The sequence below is a fragment of the Pieris rapae genome, chromosome 18, assembly GCF_905147795.1.
Source record: "Pieris rapae chromosome 18, ilPieRapa1.1, whole genome shotgun sequence".
NCBI classification, from domain to species: Eukaryota; Metazoa; Arthropoda; class Insecta; order Lepidoptera; family Pieridae; genus Pieris; species Pieris rapae.
Window position 1 is genome coordinate 8,186,540 of NC_059526.1, and position 24,443 is coordinate 8,210,982.

General features: G+C 32.9%; 1 protein-coding gene and 1 non-coding gene across 2 annotated transcripts in view; both read left to right on the forward strand.

The window, feature by feature from the left end:
• The window catches only part of LOC111000025 (Down syndrome cell adhesion molecule-like protein Dscam2), a 54,125-nt gene that overhangs the window by 13,641 nt on the left and 16,041 nt on the right, over positions 1-24,443 (forward strand). The window contains exons 3-15 of the mRNA XM_045632216.1: positions 4,616-4,643; positions 11,421-11,449; positions 15,777-15,865; positions 16,666-16,757; positions 17,564-17,715; positions 18,088-18,178; positions 18,616-19,000; positions 19,651-19,786; positions 21,405-21,524; positions 22,030-22,206; positions 22,803-22,947; positions 23,322-23,470; positions 24,120-24,273. Coding sequence (XP_045488172.1) covers positions 4,616-4,643; positions 11,421-11,449; positions 15,777-15,865; positions 16,666-16,757; positions 17,564-17,715; positions 18,088-18,178; positions 18,616-19,000; positions 19,651-19,786; positions 21,405-21,524; positions 22,030-22,206; positions 22,803-22,947; positions 23,322-23,470; positions 24,120-24,273 — 1,747 coding nt within the window. The remainder of the gene's footprint in view (positions 1-4,615; positions 4,644-11,420; positions 11,450-15,776; positions 15,866-16,665; positions 16,758-17,563; positions 17,716-18,087; positions 18,179-18,615; positions 19,001-19,650; positions 19,787-21,404; positions 21,525-22,029; positions 22,207-22,802; positions 22,948-23,321; positions 23,471-24,119; positions 24,274-24,443) is intronic.
• LOC123689990 lies at positions 10,708-10,826 on the forward strand. Its single transcript, XR_006750832.1, has one exon. It is a non-coding gene; the product is annotated as a 5S ribosomal RNA (ribosomal RNA).

Below are 24,443 nucleotides of genomic sequence, written 5' to 3' on the forward strand. Positions count from 1 at the left end.
GTACTCATTACTAAAGCCGAGCTAAATTCCAAATGGGATTGGTCCTCGAACACACATTATTCATAAATAAATGATAATTTAAATTACTTTCAGCGAATAAAAATGGTAACTATTAAAACGTTAATTTTGACATATGTTATATTTTTTGACTAATTATGTTTTATGCCGAAATAATAATTGGTTCACCGGAAATTAAGCTGAGGATTTTTAATATTTTTTTTAAAGACTCCGTAGTCTTAGGTGTTGGCTTGTAATCAACAGTCATTAAAAACATAAGAAATATTTCTATCACATAGTTCAATAAAAAGATAATGTAATATGCGTTGTTTTTGGGGTATTTGCAATCAGTCCTAAACCTAAGAGCGATTCTGTGGTGCTGTGATGCGAAGTGCCTTCAATTGGTAGTACCAACTCATCTTCTGCCTAGAGCTACTGTCTCCAGGTCTAGACTAACCATATTCTAAACAATGAATTGATGTTTTTCTTCTACATACGAGCGAGGCTTATATACACATGGGTCCATTATATGAGAAGTCCATTGGTGTACAACCGCGATTTGAACCTACGGCCTACGTTAGGCTTACATTGCTCTCTGCACTGCTGCACTGCTGTGTCTTCTTAGTTATCTTTTACTTAATTAACGGTCGACTCTGAGTACTGTATCTGAAAAAATAAAAACTAGACCTAGGCGATTTTATACCTTTTTTTTAAACTAACGGAAGGCGTTTTTAGGTTTTGTCTCGTGATTTGAACCAGAAGCCTCATACGGCCTGCAGTTAAGAGCTTACCTGCTAAAAGCTGAGTAAGGGCAATAACTATAACTATACCTTTAGACAACATCGCGATATTAATCCACTAATGTATCATCAAGTTTCATCACGATCACTGAATATGAAACGCTTGAAATATTGCAATTTTTTTGTCGTTTTTGTTGTAATTTCACCGCAATTCGCACGGAGCGCTGGCGGTCTGCCAAATGGCATTGGTTTTAAAATTTAACATCACACGTCGCATATTGATGGTTCATTTTTTAAGCGGCTCCAAAAAATGTAGACTCGGCTCGTGTGAGTTTGCAAACGTTGCATCAGTTCCGCTAGAAGAAATTGAATTGTATAATATTTCATTAGTCGGAACGCCATTTCCGTCCAGAAATCTAGCATTAAACAACGAATGGTAGGTCATATTTAAACTCTGAAATTTAACAAGAAATTAATTAATAAGTCATAAACTTATTTAGTCATGTTAACACTTATAAAACGACTCAGATACGAGACAAAATTTATTATATACACTAACGTATAGGTAGTGCAATTCACCATGACGCGCCCCACCATTTTTTCTTTGAGGGGATCGCGGGGTGCGGGGAGTTTGCTCCGAGCGTCAGTTGCGAACCGTCGGCGGTTTATTGTAGTGTGCGTGTGTACCGATAACACTACACACATTGAAGGATGCACACATATACTATAAACGGTTAGGAGGAATAGTGGGGCGCGTCTTCATGGATTGCACTATCTATATACAAGTTAAAAGCAGTGTAGGCCTAGAGGCTTCAGCGTGTGACTCCTGGGATCGTAGGTTTGATCAGTCTATGTACCAATGGACTTTCTGTCTACGTTCGCATATAACACTCGCTCGTATGGTGAAGAAAAACCTTGTGAGGAAACTGGCATGCCTTAGACCTAATAAGTCGTGCATCATGAAACAGATACAGACAACTAAGGCCAAGACGTAATAAGGTTGCAATGCCACTGTTTTTGGTTTTATATCTATATTATAAAAATACTCTTATCACATATATGCTTAGATCTTAGTAGTTTACGCATTTATGGTACCTACCCAGTACTGCATTAAAATCCCAGGCTTGTTATTGTAAGGGCTACGCAAATAGGTTTTTCTCTTGGACCCCTTTGTTTGATCCCTAGGGAACTCCTTAATGATTACATACGCTGTTTGTGCTGACATAAGCACTTATTTGAATTAACTGTGTACGATAAGTATTATGGCTATTACACTATTGTAGTTTTTTTTAAATTGTTTATTAAAAAATTGTTTCTCGTTTGTGTTTTTTTTTCCTCGGTGGCGGTTGTTGTAGGGATAATTAAAACACTTTGTTTTAAACTGGGTAACTGACTTCAATTGGTTAAAACATGAGGTTATCACTAAGAAAAAGAACTTGACTTATTAAAGATTTTGTTAATCAATTATTATTATAATTAAAACGAGAATGTTAAATTAGAATTTATGAGTAGGTTTTCGTAAGGTAACACCTGTCTTCGAGCTAGATCAAAGCCTAGTTATGCATCTTCTTATTCACCTCAAGATTGGAATTTCTTGAACTGACACGAATTCAATGTGAGTAGTTTAGTCAACATGCTTTTTGCATTCCTAAAATTAATGTATTTATTGTTATTCGATAAGTTATCCGATAATTGATTCCAACAAAAAATGGATAACTAGTTATAAGTGGTGTAACTAACACGCCTTTGTTTTATATGTTAAGATCTAAAGAAAGTGTGAATAAATAAATCAAAATATTTGAAGATGGGCAAAATATTTAACTGAATAATTATTTTTGTAATTAAATATAAAAACTGTAGTTTGGTGTTTTTAAAGGAGTGGTAATTGGGTATGTTAATAACAAATATTTTATTATTGATTATATACATACTTACACCACGCTCATACCACATCTTAATATATATATTTCTTGTGTGCGTGTGTATGTGACTGAACTCCTCCTAAACGACTGGACCGATTTAGACGAAATTTTTTGTGTGTGTTCAAGGGGATCTGGGAATGGTTTAGATTCACAATTTTGTCCGCTGGACAATGTTTTTTTAATTAATTTTCAATTTATTAGTTGTTGTTGATTTTGGAATGTTTTACATTGGATCCGACAGACGGCGCTACCATCGCAGTGTCAAAATTTAAATAATATTCGAATTTTAATTTTAGTCTGTCCCGAAATTTAAAAAAAGTTTTGTTATCATTGTGTTATATCGTGTGTGACCATGTGCTGGATCGTTAGATATTGTCATAACATTTGAATAATAATTTTCATCAAAATGGCTTATTAAAAATTGAAATTTTGAAATTAAAGACGTGTAGACAGGACAACGTCTGTCGGATCCGCTAGTACTATATATATATATATATATATATATATATTTTGGCAGTTAAAGTTTTTATTATTCATTAAAACACGATTTCCTGAATACGCAATACAACTCTCGATACACGACCAAGTGTAATTAAAAATTGTTTCTCGCGCCATTTTGAACCGTCGATATTGTCCGTAACAAAATTAATATTCCGAACCGAGTTTTAAATTGATTTTTAAATGAGATTTGAACTTTAACGTTTTTATAAAAGCTTTAAATACAAAAATGAGGAAAGCTTTTCTATGAGAATAGAAAGTTAACTCAGAATATATTTTAAAATAATTTCATTATTAATTGTAGAGGTCTTGATTCAATATCCGTAATAAATAATTGGATTCAATTAATTAATTTAAAACTATTCATAATGAATATAAAAACTAGTGTCGAGTGTTCATTAGGATTCATTTTTGACATAAAGAGACAAAAATGATCCATAGTTAAAACGGTGCGGCACATTGATTAAGTCTTCAGCAAAACTGACAACAATACATATGAAACAAAATATAATAAACCGATATAAAAAACGAAAGAATTAACGGAAATTCTGCAAGCGTTAAGGGTACACTGCCACAGGGACCACACTATTTAAATTTTGTATTTTTATTACTAGGTATATAGTTTTAAAAAATCCTGTACATTTGTGTGTTGTAAATAAATATTTAAAGAACTTTACAAGAAAAATAATTTAGAAAGAACAAAACATTACACAACTGTGAGCAAATGTGTCGGAGTTTTATGATTTATGATTTGTTAAATTTGTGTTGATTTAAATGTATTGTATTATAGTTATTTGGTTTTATAATTGTGCGGGGAAGATACATTTTTGCACCTGACATTGTATGTAGGTCATACCGAGTTTTTCTCAATTACTTTGCAATGAGCATCACTTATTACTTGCACCATGCACCATAAGTGATGCTCATTGCGTGTTGTTCCCTCTAGAATGTAACTCCTATTTAAATTATCGATTAAAAAAGTGGCGAAGTTTATTTCCAGTTCTTCTTGTTCGTTCTACGCCCATGACTTGAAAACTGGCAGTAAATGTAAAATAAGAAGCATTTAATATGTATTTCTTTATTGGTGTTCATAACTGTACATTGTGTTACCTAAATAAATGATGCACATAGTATTGTCTTTTATTATCATAGCTTTTACACATTTAAAGAAAACACTTTCTATTGGATTGAATCTATGTATTATTAAACTTATAATTATTTAATAATACATTAAAATTTTCCGACGTTTCGTGTGCTTCACTGCCAGCGTGGACACGGTGACTGAAGACAAAAGGTGTTGAATGTCAAAAAGTATCACAACTGTAGAAAAAGTTTTAATATTACCTGTATTCAACTCCGGGAAATAAATACAGATAGTGTAAAAAAATTATGAATTTCATAATTGGACTGTTAGAAAAGGACACGTATCAAATATAATATATATGTTTTTTGTTTCAGATGAGATTGAATCTCTATCAGCATCAAGGTGAGTAACTGTTTAAATAATCATAGCATATATTTTCACATAATTTTAGTTCACTATCTTAGATAATTAATTGTCTCTGTCTATAATAGGTAAAACTATTTGAGCGAAGGAGATGAAGATCATTTTAGTCGGAATAGTAAAAATAACTTACTGACATTTTTTTCCACTCGGTAGTTTTTGAGTTCAACAGATACAAATCTCGTTGTTTATATATGTTATTGTAGAATATATTGAATTTTGGAAAAATCGAAAGTTTTTTTGCAGTGACAACGCGCTTATATAGTTTATTTTGAGCAAGTGTCAGGTCAGTGCTCGTAGCTGAGTTTCAGCTTTCCGGTCCAGTGGTCTGCGATCTGACACGCACAAGGAAACTTACTGCACTGTTAAATATTATATTGAAAATATATTGATGTTTATATCTTTAGTGGCATAAACTTCGAAAAATAAACACTTTGTATTGGTTTCTTTAACAGTTAGGAATTTAAATTAAAATTTATTTTGTAAATCCGGAACCAGAATGTGTCGATCTAAAATCAGGTTAAAATTGTAATTTATATAATATATTAGGCTGAAAGGATTCCGCACGTTATTTAGTTTACTTGAGCCGCAACCCCTATAATTCCAAGAAAGTGAATGTTTCGCGTGTAAATGTTTGAAAATGATACTATTGAAGCTAACCTTAGATCGTCTTATACAATTTGTTTTAAGAAATTATCAAGTTGATGGCAAAACTCTTAGTCGCGTCATAGTCCCCAAAAATTTATTGGTGCAATAAATCAGCAATTATATAGTTAAATTAGTAATTATAGCAATTAATTCAAAGGTTTCATGATAAAATAATACATCTGGGAGAAGACTGTCTAAGGATAGAGAACATTTTTGGTTTCCAAATATGACTTCTATAGTAAGGGCCTATTATGACCAGTGCCTACCGTGGAAATCTATAACTTATCGCGTTTAATTAACCGCATTCCATAAAAATAATCGTATGTTATTTCATTTTCAAAAACGTTTTATAATAAGCTTTTAAATATCTTTAAAACAATGTCAATCAAAAATTAGATCCCTCATTCCCATCAATTTATTACCACGGAGAGTTCAAGATAAATTGGATGTGATGTCCTTTGGGAAATCACTGTCCGGATCGCACTCGGCTCTTGCGGCTAATTAGCACAAATTGCTAATTAATATAGCATCATTATGACAATCTTGCTGGTTAGCCTATTTAACGCATTTAACTAAAAAATCCGAGGATCAATGAAACAAAAATAAAACGTGCCAATACTTTTAAGCAATAAGTAAGGTTTATATGAGAAAACTTCTAATATATACCTAGTAGTACCTCGTATACAATCTTATAATAAATAGTTACTGACACCTATTCAGAAATATAAAGATCTTCAAAAAGGTTTCTAGAAGAAAATAAAAAGTATCTAGTAATCGAGCACGTTCCACAAAGGTATAAAATATAGCTGCAAAAAAACGTTGTATTCAAATTTCGAACAAATAACACTTGTTCGCTAAGGAAAAAATAATTCTGCTGTTCTTATATAATTGTTTATTTCATAGCTATGTGTCATTGCATAGCTATGTGAGTTTTTGCATTGCATAGTTTGAATCTCAATCCTACCCTCGCTTTCTTACGATGCTATGTTAATTCTTTGGGCGCACTAATTGCCGCACTGTAAGTTACAGTACAGAACAGGCTACGATAGACATTCTTAAGATAATTAATTGTCCCACGTTCTCACAAAGTTTTGCCAATTTAATGCCATCAGATTGTTTACCTTTAACTTTACTGAGTTAATTTATACAAAGGCCCAGTAAAAAACATGTTTATCATTATATCGCAGATGCGAACGGCTAGATGAATATCGTCGTTCGACATTTGGATTTTAAAATAAGTCAGTTCGCAACAAATGATTAACGCCCAAACCTAATATCATATCTCAATCCATTCTCTATCTAAGATAGACATCTTAATCCAAATAACAAAAGTGGACAAATAACCAATCGACGGATTGTTATAGCCATCTGTTAGTATCGACAGATGAATGCTATCAGTTCAACTGTGCCAATATCCTATCTTAAGATTTTAAGTAACATCAGTTTTTAAAATAATTAAAAATCTATTCGATATGTTTTGAAAATAGACATGTAATAATAATAATAATTTATTTATTGCAAGAATATGGTATAAAATGTTGGTTTTGTTCACACACAGTGGCGCGCAAATTTATCTTATTTTCCATTATTATATGTATATTTTTATATTATTTTTACGGTTTTATTTACTTTATTTGGTTTATATTTATTATCAAATATGAGTATCACTACATAGTATAAAACAAAGTCGCTTTCTGTCGCTGTCCCTATGTCCCTTTGTAGGCTTAAATCTTTGAAACTACGCAACGGATTTTGATGCGGTTTAATAGATAGAGTGATTCAAGAGGAAGGTTTATATGTATAATAACTAATATCCATTAAATAGTGGAGAAGTACTGTTATTTTTGAGGTTTCTAATGTGATGTTGTAAATAATTACATTTTTTCCGCTTACATTGCAAACGCAGGCTGAATCGTACGAGTTTTATCAAAATAATGTACTTAGTATTGTACACATTGAAAAGGTCTACAGAAAAGTCCATGATCGTATATGTCTATCTCTTATGGATAACCCACATTTTTATATACAACGTTCACAGATTTCTGTAGTGTATTTAGTATCAGCATTGCACCCGCGCGAAGCCGGGGCGGGTCGCTAGTAAGATATATAAGATTATAAGACCGAAGAAGTGGCATTCTATCCGTCGCCAAAAATGGATTGTCTTCGTAGAGTTTAGTTATTGGGATGCAGATAGAAGATTGATCGACTGTCACGGTCTGATCTCAGATTGTTTTCAATCTGAGGTTGTGGATTAATTATTGGGTTCGGGCGTTAGTATTGTCTTAATACATAATCTCTGACATATATTAAATGTAAGTTAGGGCCCAAGTTTAGTACTTACTAAACATTTGTAATGTTCACCCATCCATGATGTGTAATATGATTAAAATGATAAGTCAGTTAATTTTTATAAAGATTTAAATTTTAGCCTAGAAAAGAAAATAAGTAATTGCGTTGTTTGAAAAATATAAATAGATTTAACCCAAACACAGTGGAAGGCCGCAAACAGATAAAGGCTTTTATCTCACAGACCCTTTCAGAAGTTTTTCATCATGAGTAAAAATAAGATGAATCAAATTGTTTTCTTAGGGAAAATGTCTTGATAACAAACTAGCGTTTAATATGTTCACAGAGAGAATAAAAATATGAGTATAAGAGAGTGCAGTAGTTGAACTGTATATTTTATAACCTGCATTTGAGCCACTCATTTTTGCCAATTTCCTTCAGAGGTTTTAATAAGCGAAATTAGTAAAAAAAATTTAGTCATAACGGTAGAATATAACTTAACGCACTGCACAATATACAGCTAATGTCGTACATTTATTAGAAGTATAGTTATTTTCTTCTGGAAATCGAACCCCATGCCCATGGCTTTACCGCGTAGCCTCGACACCCTCTGAATGAATAAATTTGCTCTACTTGTCTTTAATTCATGCTATCTAACCAAATATATTATTTTGAACAAGAATAGTGTACAATAAGAAAAATGGAGCCCAATAAGGCATTTGTCCGTAGGCACACAGAATCGGTTATCGTGGGTTAAGAAAAATAATAGTTAATATATATAATGTATTTCTGATATAAGGCTATAAATAAATGTAACAAAATAGATGCCTTCGACATTTTGGGCACACAAGACTTTTGTAAAAAAATCCACTTTATTTCAATACTGCTAAACAATTACAAATGAAATGGGTGTTAGTTTTGATATTTCCGTTTCTTTATATATTGCAGTATGGACCTGTTTGGGTAAGCCACGTCCCGAATTTTCCATTTGCATATGCTCCTTGCTTCTTCCATCCATTTCTATCCAGATAACCTAACTTTTGTGGTTTTTCCACGTCTATTTTTCCTCGTAGCCCGTCAAGGGGTGGCATCGACGGTTCATCTTTTATCTTCTCACCGTGCAATATAGGCTTCCCATTTTCATTTTAGAATTGGTTAGAATAATCTCAAATGTTAATAAATCAGGGATCATTTACACGACGTTGCGTTTGCTTGGAAGATTATAGACTAAGGGCCTGTTTCACAATGTATAGATAAAGTGCCAAATAGCTATGCAACACAATATTCGAAAGATAAAAGTTCCAAATAATATACTTAGAATTTCATGACGTATAGCGCTATCTGACAGTCGTGAAACGCAAAAATACTATTTATCATACCAATAACTAACAAATAGCTTATTTAGAACTTATCCGGACATTGTGAAACAGGCCCTTAGGGATTGTACACACATACAGGTACGGTTCAAAACGCATAAAGGGTTTTTTGTATTGATATGTAAAATTTAATAAAACTTATTGAAATCAAGTTTACAAATATTTTTATATAATACAAAAAGTGTATTTCTTTGTTATCCTTACATATTTTATCGTATGATAAAGCGAAATTCTATACAATTAGATATATTCATTAAAATTTTGATTATGAGGATAAATTTTTATGTTAAACTAACTAAATACTAATACAATAGAAATCTAAGCCAAAACTTAATATAGACTTATTTTTTACATATAAACACAATATGCGGAATCTCTCAAAATAAAATAATTGGCAAATATTTTAAAGACTTTTTACCAAATTTATAACTCTCAAAGAGACGAACTTAGCTAAATTAACACCATTTGAAATATAGCACTCCACTCAAACAGCTTGAACTCGTGTATAATTAATATCCGAGTTTCCGACTTCTTATGTTAGAATTATGTAAATTTTGACTTTTCATCTTCAAACCCCTTTTGTGGGAGGGGGTTGGTAATTTAGCCCAGCCCGGTATAAATGTGAGTTTGACAGTTTTCTCATGTAATAATTTTAATTTTTTTATAAATAATAAGTCATATACTTACGTTATTATTGACTGTTTATTAGTAACAAAAAAGAAAAATAATGTAACTACTGTCAAAGCGTGAACGCTACGATAATTTGTAGAGTCTATAATCTGATTTTTCAATCCGTAGAATCCTGACATTTCATAAGTGTTGCTACAAAAAAAGTTCTCCACTAAAAATTTACCAATTTGCGGGTAATAGAACATGAAATGCTACGTATTTTGTTTGTGATGAAAATATTATTATCACACGACGTTAAATCACTTTTAATGTGGAGCACCGCACTTAACAAAATGGATACTTCGACTAGCAAATACAACGTATGTATAGACTCAGACGTTCACTCTTATTGAAATTGAAAATGTGCCGGGCCAAAAAGGTTTGCCATCTCTGACATGTCAAAAAATTATAGCTGTCAGAATTCTACCTGAATAAAACTCTGAGTACAGAAAAGTTTGTGCGTAGAAGTCCAAAAGAACGCAGGCGCTACGAGTCTACAGCGTAGTAGCTAGTGCGGAAACTCTCATTCTAAGACAAACTGTCTACATCAAACTAGTTGTTGAATATGTGTAGCCCCTCAGTGCTTAACGTGACACAATATAGCAGATGCATCTGTTATGTTCATAAAAACTGGAGCAAGTGTTGAATAATTCATAACATCGTGCCGGCACGAACCCAAGTTAAGCATTTGCATAATCCACTACACAACGCTACTGAATAAGCTTGAGTGGAGTACTACCTTTGATGATGTTACACATATGTATAGTTCAATATATGTCCAATATAGACAGACAGCTTGACAAGTATTTGGTTCGGCTTGTTTCGCAAGAGCACAAGAGGGTACAATTTCAGATTCTAAATATTATATTCTGTAATTAAAGTTTATCTGTTTTCTCACACATTACTAAATCTGATTTATTAAATTTACTTATTGGAAGGAGGAGCTTCCTTCCTTCCTTCCTATCGCGCGGTGCGAAAGAGTTATAGACGAAAATTAATTAGGATAAAAAGTTGTAACGACACTTTTTGCTGTAGGTGTTCTATGTTATATTTTCGATGTAACTTTTGCCAACGTCCATACCACGTTAAAATCACCGGTTCTCGTCAGATCACCGCAGTTAAGCAACGTCGGGCGAGGTCAGTACTTGGATGGGTGACCGCCTGGGAACACCCCGTGATGTTGGGTTTCTTGTTGTTTGTTTTTTCATGTTTTTCTTTTCGTAGGGATTTAATTTATATATTTTAGATTACTTAACTATAAATGCCTGCGTAGAACAACGACATAATCCTTCTTCCTCTTATAAATTCCTATAAATTATAAATTAAACCGAAGGAACTTCGTTTGTGCCGGCGTCCATGCGTCGGATTGTCTCTCTCCCTAAAATATGGCGAGGGGGCCGATGGCTGGCCCGCTTGACACCTCTCAAGTTTTTTTGCTAGAAGAGAAGAAGGGAAGAATGTTTCTTAACTCTTGCTTCATATAAGTCTAATTATGATAACATTTGTTAGTATAAAAGTTGTTGTTGCTTCGTCGGAGAGTGTCTAACCAAAAAACCTACAGATTCGTATAATAGTTTTTATTCGTATATAGTAAATCAATCTCAATATGTTTTAGTTAATCGTTAATTCTTTTACCTTTAATTAAACTAGGTTAGTTTTTATAACTTATAATAATATAACGCAACTAGATTACCAGCTCATTATCTTCTCTGAATAAATGATAACTGATTACAGCTAAAGTATTTAAACTGAATGTTTAGTTGTATGGTTTCTGTTTCAGATTCTTGCAGCACAGCCCTGATATAAGAGGTGAGTCGGTATCAATTATATTTTATTATTAAACTTTTATTGCTGACACAGTATAATATATAAAAACATTTATTTTAGTCACATAACCTAATTTAACCTAATACATCGGAAGAGTCGGTCTTATATTATTTTCAAATGATAGCTCTTCTTGTCCAAACTGTCCTATTCTCTTTATACTGTCTGACCATCTCTCTTTTCCTTCTTCAATCTCGTTAATCATTAAATGTTAGGCTTTCAGCAACACAGCTCTGTATGTAGTTAGTTTTTAATTTTAATCTTATAAATATTAGTGCCAAAGCACTATTCATTCTTTAATTTAATTTCATAATAACTTTGAATCGCATTGAACATTCTTTGTCAACACAAGTTATTTTTTTTCTCAAACATTCGCAAGTTTCTGTAACATTAAAATGTATCCCTAAAGGATACTCTCCGAAATTCATTAAGCCTGTATATATGTAGGGTGTTTGCAAATTAACTATTCGTGTAAGTCATTTCCCGAGTTACGTAACTTCATTAATCAGCTAACTAACGTCTCAACTACTAACTAAATAAGCAAGCTGATTGCTATTCGATCTAATTCTGAAAGCTTCTTTAAAACTTATTTAATTACACACTTAAAAAAAGTCCTAACAATATAATTGCTACATTAAAATGCTTGGTGGCAATAGATGGCGTTATTACAGTTATAATACTCTGATCATAACATTAATACAGTCATCTGTCAAAATAGTTGAGCATTATTGTAATAAAAAATTGCGATGCTATCCATTACAGTTTTGCTTTGTCGTTAGTTGAAAAGTGCTTTTTATTTTAATGTATATTTTATTACATACGTTACAATCTATCTATTCTGAAATACATGTCAATTATCGTGAAAATATTCACTTCCAAGTCTTTTCTAATATTTTTTTGCTTAACAATGGGTATTACGTACACGATAGGCAAATATAATATCATACTCTGAATATGTAGCGTTCAATTGTTGTATTCGCGAAGAATTCGAATGACAGGTGCCTGAACACATTAGTTGGTTATTACTGGCGGATATTTGGAAATTTCTGCTCAATTTGAACCAAGGAGACAATATTAATATTCTGTTAAAGGTTACTGTTCTGAATTTCATTTCATTAACGAAAATTAGAAATGGTGATAATTTATAATAACCCAAAAATAGCATCTCGAATGCAATCTAAAAATATGATTATACCAAGTGGTCTTAACCCTCACGTAGCATACAGTTTTCCTGCGCCTGGTCTTATAATACTCCAATCTTGTTTTCCATCAGAGCTTCAGGGTATAGAAAGAAAATGGCCAATACTTTAAAACGACAATAAAATACTTATTTACATATACTTATTGTTATGTAAGTAAGTGTATGAATGACCTCTTGTCTTGTGCCCCCTCCAACATCTAGTGACCCAAGCCAAGGTTCAAGTCTCGCAGGAGACGCGCTACTCGCAGGATAACTTATTTTAAATTCTTAAAAGGTCGGCAACGCATTCGCAAGCCCTCTGGCATTGAGAGTGTCCATGGGCGGCGGTATCACTTAACATCAGGTGAGCCTCCTGCCCGTTTGCCCCCGGTTCTATAAAAATTAATAATAATAACGCCACTACCAGCCGAGCTACTGTCACCACAACAGCCAGAAGTAAGCTGTGAAGGTCGTTAATGCCAACAGCGAGATTCTATTAAATCGGTCGATCCTTTTTTCAGCGTTCATTCGTTTCATGTTATCTTTTTAGTAATTTTATGTATTAACTGCTTCGTTACCTTACAAAAACATACATATAAAAAAGCAGGTTACTTATAATATTAGGAAGGTGGCTTTATCGCTAATAAGCGATTTATTCCAGGCAAATCTTTAGAACGATAAAAAATTATACAGAGGGTAAAGTGCAAGAAGTGAAAAAAAAATTTACAAAAAAGAACACAAACACATGTAACTATTACTAAAATAATAAATTATATAGACGCATAAAATTTTTATTTCTCGTCTTTACATAAACAGACAGACGTAAATATTACAATGGGTTTTTCATACAACTTATAGAATGTATCAAGCCATAAAGTAAAAAAGGAAATATAAAAATTACTTCTGAATCCATATTCCCTTTGAAAAGTAATTCCGAGAATTTATAACTATAATTGATCGTAAATCATCGGTAGGAATTCCAAAATTCTTTCCCAACACCCGCGAGCCCGTGGGAGCAACCAATTTGATTCGCAAATTGCAATCCGTCCCAGCCGTAATTATATTCCGATTTTCGTGGTTGAGTATTATTAACCTATTTTCTGGGATAAAATGGAAAAAAAAAATTTAATTATATTAAATCCCATCTTGGTTGAGCCAAGGATATGCTCTATCAAGAGTGGCAAAAAATCTATTTTATTTATATATCTATAGAGAGTGAATACTTTCTATTCCATATGTATAGAACGTATGTCTGATACAAAACACAGATATGCGAGATAGATATATAAAAAAAGAGCTGTTTCTCTTTATAATTCAAGAATTCGAAAAACAGCATCATTTTCGGTCTAATTTGTCCCGGAGCTATGTTACATACATACACAACAATATGTGTTAGGGTGCTATAAATAATTATACTTATATTTGCTAAAGTATGGGTTCCAAAAGACCGAGAAACATGGTCACCATGCTTCACCAGAATGTCCAATGTAACGAGGGTCGATAATGAGAGGATGGACATTTTAACTCTAACAGCGTACCTAAATCACGTTGCACCCTTGTACACTTTGACAGATTCTATTTTTAAATTATCACACATTTGTTTTGACAGTACCCTCAGATTTTCTTTAATAAAGTTCGATGAGAAAATATAGCTACACTGTTAAATTTAACTTAATAAAACATTAGCTAGTTATGCAAGCAAGTACATGATACCCCCCAGGGTATGATTACCGGAGAAACAACATATCAAATATATAGTATATCATACAATATACATGATATTATACAATCTCATCTAGGACTATTTCTTACATTACTTTTATTTTTATAGACGATCAGCTTTTTGTGCTTGACGCATTCTTTTTGCGTTTTCAGTTAAGGATATTTGCCATTTTTCTCAGGCTATTTATTTTCACCGTATCAGCAAGTACATAGAACGAAAAGTGCACAAAAACATGATATGGTTGAGAGTTGCACGCTTAAGTCAATAGCCAACGCCGCTCTGTCAACTCTAATGTGATTCTATAACATAGCAACATCACTCATAGTCAAGAGCTGCAAAACTTACGTTAATTTTAGAATTAGTTATTCTTAACACGTTTAATTGAAACCTATAACTCCTCATTATCCGCGCTGTCGGGTAACGGGCAAATATCCAAGGTATTAGGAGATTGCAATCGATACTCAAACAAATTGGGTTTGGCTGTTTAGGAAATTTGAAACTATTTTTGACTTAACAGAATATACATTAGAACATTGGTTTTAAGGAATGAATCACTCTATGAGAAAGTGTACTATTGTTTAATTTCAACAGCATCTACGGTTGCTTGTAATTACGCTGGTATTGTATACAATAAAACAAACGTGTTTGTACTTATGTACAAATGTAAGACATATATAACAATATAAAAATCTTTTCAAAAATTGTATCTTTCGCCTTATACTACGTTGGTAGAAGAAACGATACTAACAATAGAAAAAAGTACAATGTCGACTATAGCTATTCATATATCATTTCTAATTGTCAATTATTATTAGTCTTAATTATTTAGTAAGTCAGTGCCAAAAAAAACTATATGTAATTTTTTAAGCAATTTTTTATTTTATATAACAGAGGAAAAGTAGATAGGAGGCGGACCTGACGTTAAGTAATACCGTCGCACATTGATATTGCCAGAAGCCTCGAAAGTGAGTTTCCGGCCTTTTGAGAATTTGTACACTCTTTTCTTAAAGGTCCCTGAGTTGAATTGTTTGTGGGCAGCTGGTTCCACATAGTTTTCGTGCGTAGCAAAAACTGATGTTAATTCTATTCAATTCATTTATTCATTTAGGTAACTTTATGTACACTTATGAACGTCAAAAAAAACAGAAAAGAAAGTTAAGTTTTCGACGATAGACGTAGAGGTGATACAGTTGGAATGATATTTTCTGACTTGACGTCCGATTATAAAACTATATATTTAATAATATTACGACTGCAATTGTTATCAATAAGTCGTCTTTTGTTTTTTAAGTCGGTTCAAAAGATACAGAAATCTGAGAACAGGGTTGCAACACAGCTGGTTTAAATGATTATTAATTGTTGTTTTATTAAATCCAAGATGGAAATTGAAGAATAAATCTAATTTTCAGATGCGGAGTCAAGACGGAGCAAGCGTTTCTCAGACAGAGTAATAATTAATCAACATTTTACTGAAAGAACACTTACGCCAGGTGGAGATGTGAGTAATTTATGAGGAGGTTTCATTTAACATAAATATAACAAAAAAGAAACAATTATAATAAAGCAATAAATGAATACCTATTTTTTTTGGACAAATCTAAAAAATCTAATCGTTTTTGCAGCGCATGCAATGAAAGATATTTTATAGGCAATGTTTAAACCTTGGGTAACATTATGATAGTTTTAGTAGGGATCCTTATTCTTCCTTGCAAATAAAATAACCTATATTAATCTGTCATTCAAATGAAGAACTTTTAAAATCGGTCCAGTACTTTTTGAGCCAATTCGTTACAAACATGCTTACATACAAATCTTTGCTTTTAATAATATTTGTATAGATTACCTCAAAACAATAGTGAAGCTTTTTCTGTATTGAAATTTTTGCCATAAAATTGCCGTAGCATTTTACGCAACTTTACAGTAATAGAAGCAAACTCTAGTATATGTGGTAAAATTTATTTATTCTACCTAACTGTAAGTACATTTTTAATCCGATTTGACAAGAATCTTTTCTATAGATATAAGGTTTTTTTCTGAACTGCCGGGAACCAAGACTTCAACAGATTACCGTTTGTAAAAGAGTTAAAATGAATTTGGCTCAAACTAATCCATAATCCCATAAAATTATGCATTTGGTAACTAAACACCCCAAAGAAACTATAGGAGTAATAACTTAATAGACATTATTTAAATATGAGACCAGTGAGAGACTGCCACAACAAGTTGATAAGAGATAAATAAAAATATTTACATTAGGGTCTTGTTCTCGTTTTTGTCTAAAATGTAAAATGCTTTCAGGTCAGCCTACAATGTGCTGCAATCGCAGATCGACCACCACAGTTCACGTGGCATCGCGATGGGATCCCAGTGTCTACTAACACTGACTCCAGGTATTAAATAGTGATTCATATAATTGGTATACACAAAAATAAGGAGCAAAGCTAGTATCAGTATCAATAGAAATGTTTACGTAAAACATTTTGTACTTCATCATTGTAAATTCTCAATCATATTTGTCACAATTTTTGAAAAATATTTTTTTTATAAACATACATTTCTCAGTCCAATATTGAGGTTCATTACAGTTACATTATCATACTTAAACTTCTTCTATTTAACTTTTTTGTTGGTCTGTGGAAACCTTATAATAGGAAGATTACTTTTTTTACAACATTTTAGATTATAGGATAAAAGTTATTGTTTTCAAGTAAAATAATAAACTCTACATGAAACAATCATAAAATACAGATTTCAGCAACATATTTATTTATTTATACTTCATTGCCATAATATACATAATTATACATAAAAAATTAAAACAAATAGTAATTAGATGACTTAGTTATTAGGCAACGGGCGGCTATCGCTAACAAGCGATTTCTTCCAGGCAACCCTAATAACCAATAAAAAAAGAAACACCTACAGAGTGTAAAGTACAGAAAATGCATAATTAATTGACAAAAGATAATTAAAATAACATTTAACTATAACTAAAATTAAATAATAAATATCTAAAGAAAAAATATTGTACATTTAATTTTAATTGCTCAGACTAAATTTGACTAACTCGGAAGATTAGAATCGAATAATAATAATATAATAAACACTTTGTACCTAGCTAAGAAAACGTTTTAAAGTCATTATGTTGAATTATTAAATATTTTCTGTTAAACTATTTAAGAATTTTCATTTCTAGATACGCATTTGGTCAAATCATGAGACCTGATGGTTCTGTGTTGGCTCAGTTGAATATAACCAGGCTTCGAGTAGAAGATGGTGGGTTTTACTCATGTACAGCCACTGAGGGAGACCAAATGGCGTCTCATGAGAGCAGACTAGACGTTTATGGTAAAGTATTTTCATAATCATCAATCAAAATTTGATTAGCAAAGCGCCACTCACGCGGGCAATACGGATAGTGAACGGAGTTTCTATTGAGGTGGACCTATTTGTTTGTACACTGGCTGAGTTCACAAGAGTTGCTAGCTATATTGTTAGTTATGGATAGATAGATTTAGGAATATAATTTTAATTTTTTAATGTTTTCATCTAGAAAAGTTGGTGTGGGATTTTGGAATTTTTCGTATTAGTAATTACTGTTAAGATAGAAAAATGTAGTGATAAATAAATAAATAAATAAAAATAATAATAATTTTTGACCAATTTGGCCACAATGCCTGTATCGCGATTGGAGTCTGTAATTTACCTTTTGATTTTCAGGTCCTCCATACATAAGAGCTTTACCCCCGATTAAGGTGCAGAGTGGTGAACCACTAAACCTACGTTGCCCATTCTATGGGTACCCCATTAGGTAATTTGAATATATATTTTTAAAAACTTTTATCACGGAGTATTTTTTTAAATTAAATCGTTTTTGCATCTAGGCCAAGCTTAGTGTATACAAGTTTATATTAATTGTTATGATTTCAAATTTTTAATATTTTTTTGCTTAGTAAGTTTGTCAGAAGGATTTTTTAGTTTGTAACAAATACAGTACTGGATCAATTTATAGATCATTTCGTCATTAAAATTCTAACTAATGTCTGAGTTACAAAGGCTAGCAAAATGTTAAAGGACTTCAATCCAAATCTCCAATCCGAATCCAAAAAGTCTAAGCAATCTGCTATTAATAAAGTCGTTCTATTTACAGCCTCTCACTCTCTTCGACAATTGAAATTATCTAACTCTACACATAATGTACATCTAACTTACTCAAGTTTAGAAAAATATATAATTTCAATATTTCAGTAAAATCGACTGGGAACACAAAGGTAAGATTATAACACCGAATCTATTCCCAAGTCGTTACAAACGTAGCCAACGAAGAACTCTCAATTTGAAACGAAAACCGCGCAGTGCTGCCAACATACACGGAGTTTTAACCATACCGGAAGTGGGCAAAGCCAACAATAACGCAAAATATACATGCACGGTGACCAGTCCATCTGGAGAAATGGCCAGACGTGATTTTGACATTAAAGTCATAGAAGCACCAGTTTTGGATGACCTGCTGCTGGGAAATAATTTGCAAGAAGGCCAGGTCGCGAATATTTATTGTAATGTGCGAACTGGAGATTTGCCGATACATTTTGAATGGTTGAAGGACGGAAAACGGATTCCTAGTAATTTAAAGGTTGGTGATGTTTATTTATACGTTATGATCATGTTTATTTATACGTAGTTATATTTTTATTTATTTTATTAAAGTATTCCTGCAGCTACATTAAACATTATTCAAATAATTATTTTATACACAAAAGCCAAAACGGAATACACATTCAAATATAAACATAAAGCACAGTTTTACAAAGCACAAATTCATACTAAATTCGAAATTATAAGTTCTAAGATTTATTGATTGATAGATTATAATATACATTTACTATAAAGGAACAAACAAAGCCATTAGTAAAAGATACCAGAGTTTTTATTTAATATTTTTTTAAGAATTCTTTAGTCACATTAAATATATTGATTTGCTGGTAATTTATGTTGTAATCTGTAGGTTACGATACATAACCGAGTTTCGTAAATAGTTGAATGATCGATGAATGAGAAATAATTGGGTTTGCTTTGTATTGTGTGATCAAGGGATCATCTACATACAGTAATAATAACACATCTTTGCTTTTAATTTATTTTATATAACTCTTAATGCCAGAGGCTTGCAAGTGCGTTGCCCGCCTTTTAATTTCTAAATTTTAATTATTATTATCTTTTATGTATTAAGGACTACAAATATAACCTTTTAATACAAATTTTAAAATAAATAATCCTCCGCAGGTGGTGGAACGGAGTTCGGAACTGTTCAGCGCGTTGGTGATCAAAAGTGTTGCATTGGAGCACTGCGGTACCTACACCTGTGTGGCCACAAATCACGTTGCCACTGTCAATAAATCTACAGAACTTTATATAAAAGGTACTGTAATAATTAACAGATAGTACATAATTACAAAGATTATAATGTTTCGACAACTATTTGTATGGGTTTAAAGTATTAATATTTAAATAAATTTAAATTTAAATCGTACATTAAAGTAAAACTGCTTGCTAAGGCCTATCATAATATAAATGAATACTTAAATGATCATAGTGCTTGGATATAAATTGCTTCAGTATAAATAGGTAACGCGACTGAATCTCTCGGCTGAATTTTCAGACTATGGGGCGATCGTCGACATCTACGACTTTTTTTAAATGTAAAGTGGGAACAAACCGTGATTCATGTAGTATCAAATTATTTCAGTATAATTAGTATTATTACTATTTTCTTGTGTAGCCAAGTGCACATTTCAAGGATCGTCATGCTCACTCAAATGTCATTGCTTGTGGCGGCGTCCATGCGTCGGGTTGTCTCTCTCCCGAGGCGAGGGGGCCGATGGCTGGCCATGCATCATACTCGTGAACGGGTGCTACTTGTGGTGACTGGTCGTACTTGAATTCGTGTATGCGGTGATAATAGTTGTTTATACTACGTATTTGTGTGTTGTTCTCACGAGTATGTAGGTGCGATTTGCGTAGTGTAATTTGATATTTGAAAGTCACTAATATTACCAAGAAATTCCTCCCTGACCCAATCAGATTGACGCGTTTATCTGTCTGGAGTAGCGCAACTCCCAAACGAATGGCTCGATCATAATGCGATTTACGTGCTCCAGAGGGTTCTTTATGTAAGAACAATTTATCAAGAGCCTCCTGCCCGTTTGCCCCCTGTTCTATAAAAAAAATACAAGATCAGTTCATCTTCATTTCATACATTGTTTATGTAACATATGAAACACCTGTTTATATTTCTTACATAAATATCAAACTAGAATATATATAATATATTGTAAATTAAAACGATATCGCATCTGTGGCCTAGATCGCAAGTGGCAACACTGTAAGAGACGTACATGTTTATTTAGGTTTTGGTAAATATCTGTAGTTTTTTATTGTATATTTTTACAGCATTGTTATGGTTTTTTCTCTTCTGTTTATTTACTGGAAGTGAATGAGATCACACTACACACTTTCTGTAGTGTTCAGAGAAACTGTGCAAAGACGTACGCCATTCAACAACAGAGCGTTTTTTAAGGAAGTTTCTGCTGCGTACTACCACAATATACCCGCTAAAGTATTTTCCAACCAATTCGACTTCGGGTCCGTCGAGAAAAAACCGTACCAATTCCTAACACGCCGGCAATTCAAATTCAAATTCAAAATTTATTTATTCATGTAGGTAACAATGTACACTTATGAACGTCAAAAAAAGAAATATTAAATGAATTTAATTTTACATTTACTGCCAGTTCTCAAATCAAGGGCGTAGAACGGAAGAGAAGAACTGGCAATAAACTCTCCGCCACTCTTTTTAATCGCCAATGCACTCGCGAGCCCTCTAGCATAGAGTTTCCACAATAAAACAACCGCAGAAATATATAATATATGTCTGCCATTGTCATGCTAACACTTTATCACGGCTAAAAAGTTTAGCCTCCCTTTCGATACGTATTTATAAATTATATTAGCATCGAATAATTTATACAAATTTGCAGTCGCGCCGAAGTGGTTGTTGGAACCCTCAAATTCATCAGTAGTTCTTGGGAAAAGGGGAATCGTATCATGCAGCGCTACCGGATACCCGCTACCACAGGTACACTGGATGAAGAAGGATGGTAAGTAATTCTAATACACCTACTTACTTGACTTAATCAATCAAACCCCTAGATAGGCCAGAGGGTGTGTCCACACTGAGGGTCTGTCGTTATCCGGCTCTCTTTGCAATTGTACGACACCAGGTTTCCCATCGGAGTGTGTGGCCTCTCCATCTCCACTTGCATTGCTTGATCTACTGGCTAATCGGCAGCGCTCCCGTAGTTACTATGTAGAGATCTTCTCGGGCCAGTAGATGCCCAAAATACGGTAGTTGAAGAAGACTTCGGAGTTGGTGCGAGATGTCTTTACTGACCTTCCACTGATGTGAGATCCGAATATTTTAACCTGGATTTTACGCGTTAACATCCGTGACTGGCATACAGGCAGAAGTTGTGTGAAGGTTGCTGTATGCAGCTTTAGACCATGCCTTCATGTTTTCACAAGACCAACGTTGCGTGTGTTATAATGTGTGTGTGTTTAAATCTTTAACATGAATAATATTATTGTACCTAAATAACGTTTCAGCAATCCTGGGAACCTGGCAGCCAGTGCTGGAACTAGCTGGCGGTGGAATCTTAAGTCTGGCAAATGGTTCCTTGGTAATAGACGAGGTATCCCTGACCGATGAGGGACTGTACTCTTGTAATGTTGAAAATGGAGTCGGCACGCCGCTCAGCAAAACAATTTGGATCACTGTTAATAGTTGGTACACTGTATTTTATTACGATCCAGCAGTTTCTGGTAATTTCATAACTTACAGTGCTTATTTAAGTTAATGCAAATAGCGACTCCGTAAATGAATACCTTTTTTTCATACATCTAAGTACTATATTATATTTAAAGTTATATATTATAATTATATATATATTATATAATTTATTTCCATCACACATATATAGTATTTAAAATAGTCTCAACCTACATAGCAATAGTAAAAATAATTAAAAGTTGTTAAAAAAAAATTAAAACAATTTTAAAAGTTTGTTTTCTGTAGTGTACCTTTATTGTTGCCATAATTTCCCCGCTGCATTGCAATACTAAGAGAAAATATAATAAATCTTTATTAATGTTGTATAATACCCACAGCTCTGAAGAATATAAAAGCATTTAGAAATAGTTATTTACCTTTATGTGGTATGGTATCCTAATATTCGTTTTGGAGATTATACCCAAATACGTTTTTTTGCAACAAACTGACTGACTGACTGCTATCTAATAGCCAAAAATATAACTTCGATTGATTAAAAGTGTATAAAGAACCGAATAGCATAATATAATTATATATGTTTATTGTACAGAACCTGTGCATTTCGTAACATCATCGCCAAACGTGACGTCACGTGCTGGCCTCCCTTTGACCTTGGAGTGCGTTGCTAGAGGCGATGAGCCCATACAAATACAGTGGACCCAAAACGGAAATGTTATTAACTTTCGTAATCACAGGTAAATAACGTAAAACAACCAATTGTATTTAGCTCATCAATAAAAACTCATTAAGAAATCAATCTCCAAATATCCAGTTATTAATAATTCGTAAAAGAAATTGTTGTTTATTAAAGAACTTTTAATTTTAATGCTTAGTACTCAAAGATATCAAACCGAGATAAAATTGAAAATATACACTTCTGATGTTATAAAGACTCATAGAAAACTCTGTTTACATAATTACTGAATTATTATATGTATTATTATTTAATCATATACTTAAGCTGATAATAGAATAATGTGCTATATTAACACACAACACACACTGCTGCCACAATTATGTGTGCCGAAATAATAATATTATTACAAACAACCAAAAGTATGAATTTCAGGTTAAAACTATCAGAAGTCAAGACTTCATCAGCGATTACCAGTTCTATCACCATCAACTTCGCTGAGACGAGGGATGCGGGCGTGTACCAATGTCGAGCCAGCAATCCTTATGGCGTAGCGAATTATAACTTGTATATAGATATATTGGGTAAGAAACTCACAAATAAGTACAAAAATATATCATCCCTGGGGGACGTAGATAAGAAAGTTTTGTAGGGCAGCCCTATCCCTGGGCTGATACAAGATTGTTTGTTAACTCTTTCCATTCCTACCGAAACTTTATTGCCCCGTGTTTCAGTATTTTCAGAAATCATATTTATCTGAATCAAGTTTAACAATAATGTTATACTATACTATGTTATATGTAGATATATCCGCGCCTAGATAAAGCCTTTGATTGCAGTTACACATGTTTCATTTATAATTTTTGAAAAGAAGAAAAAAAATTTTTTTTTGACTACCCTCCTGCAACAGACGTTGATTTTTGAGTCTTAACATTGCTTATACAATATAATTCATAGAAGAAAATGCCAACTAAACCAACTTTAAAATTAATACAGTCAAAATCTTTATAACAACATCAAAGTGACTATCTACTTATATTTGTTCGTAAAAACCGGTTGTCGTAACAGCAGACGTTCTTATTCTGTGCCGAATACAATAGAATTCAGACGGAACCTTTGATTTTGGTCAATAAAACATAAATCTTGTTCTAAACGACGTCGTCGTAAAGGGTTTTGACTGTAATTGCAAAAGTAATTAAGTTTTAATAACGCTATATCAATTACCCATTCCAGAACCCCCGACGCCTCCAACGGAACTGCGGGTGGAATCGGTAAACTCGCGGACAGCGACGATTTCATGGCGAGGGAAGTCAGAACATTACACACTGCAGCATGCACCAGCTAATGTACCCAGATGGGATGGAGCTGACACCATCAATATTACTAGGTAAGTATCATTGTTTTAAAGGTAGGCTGTTTACAACTTGCTGGGTATTTGTGCTTGTCTAAACAGTTCCTCAGGAGATGTGATGCCAGTCCACTCCCGTACCTTGCACTACCAGGACTTCTTCCGTATACCAGCCCTTCTCTTACCATGAGTTTTTCCCATTATGCTGA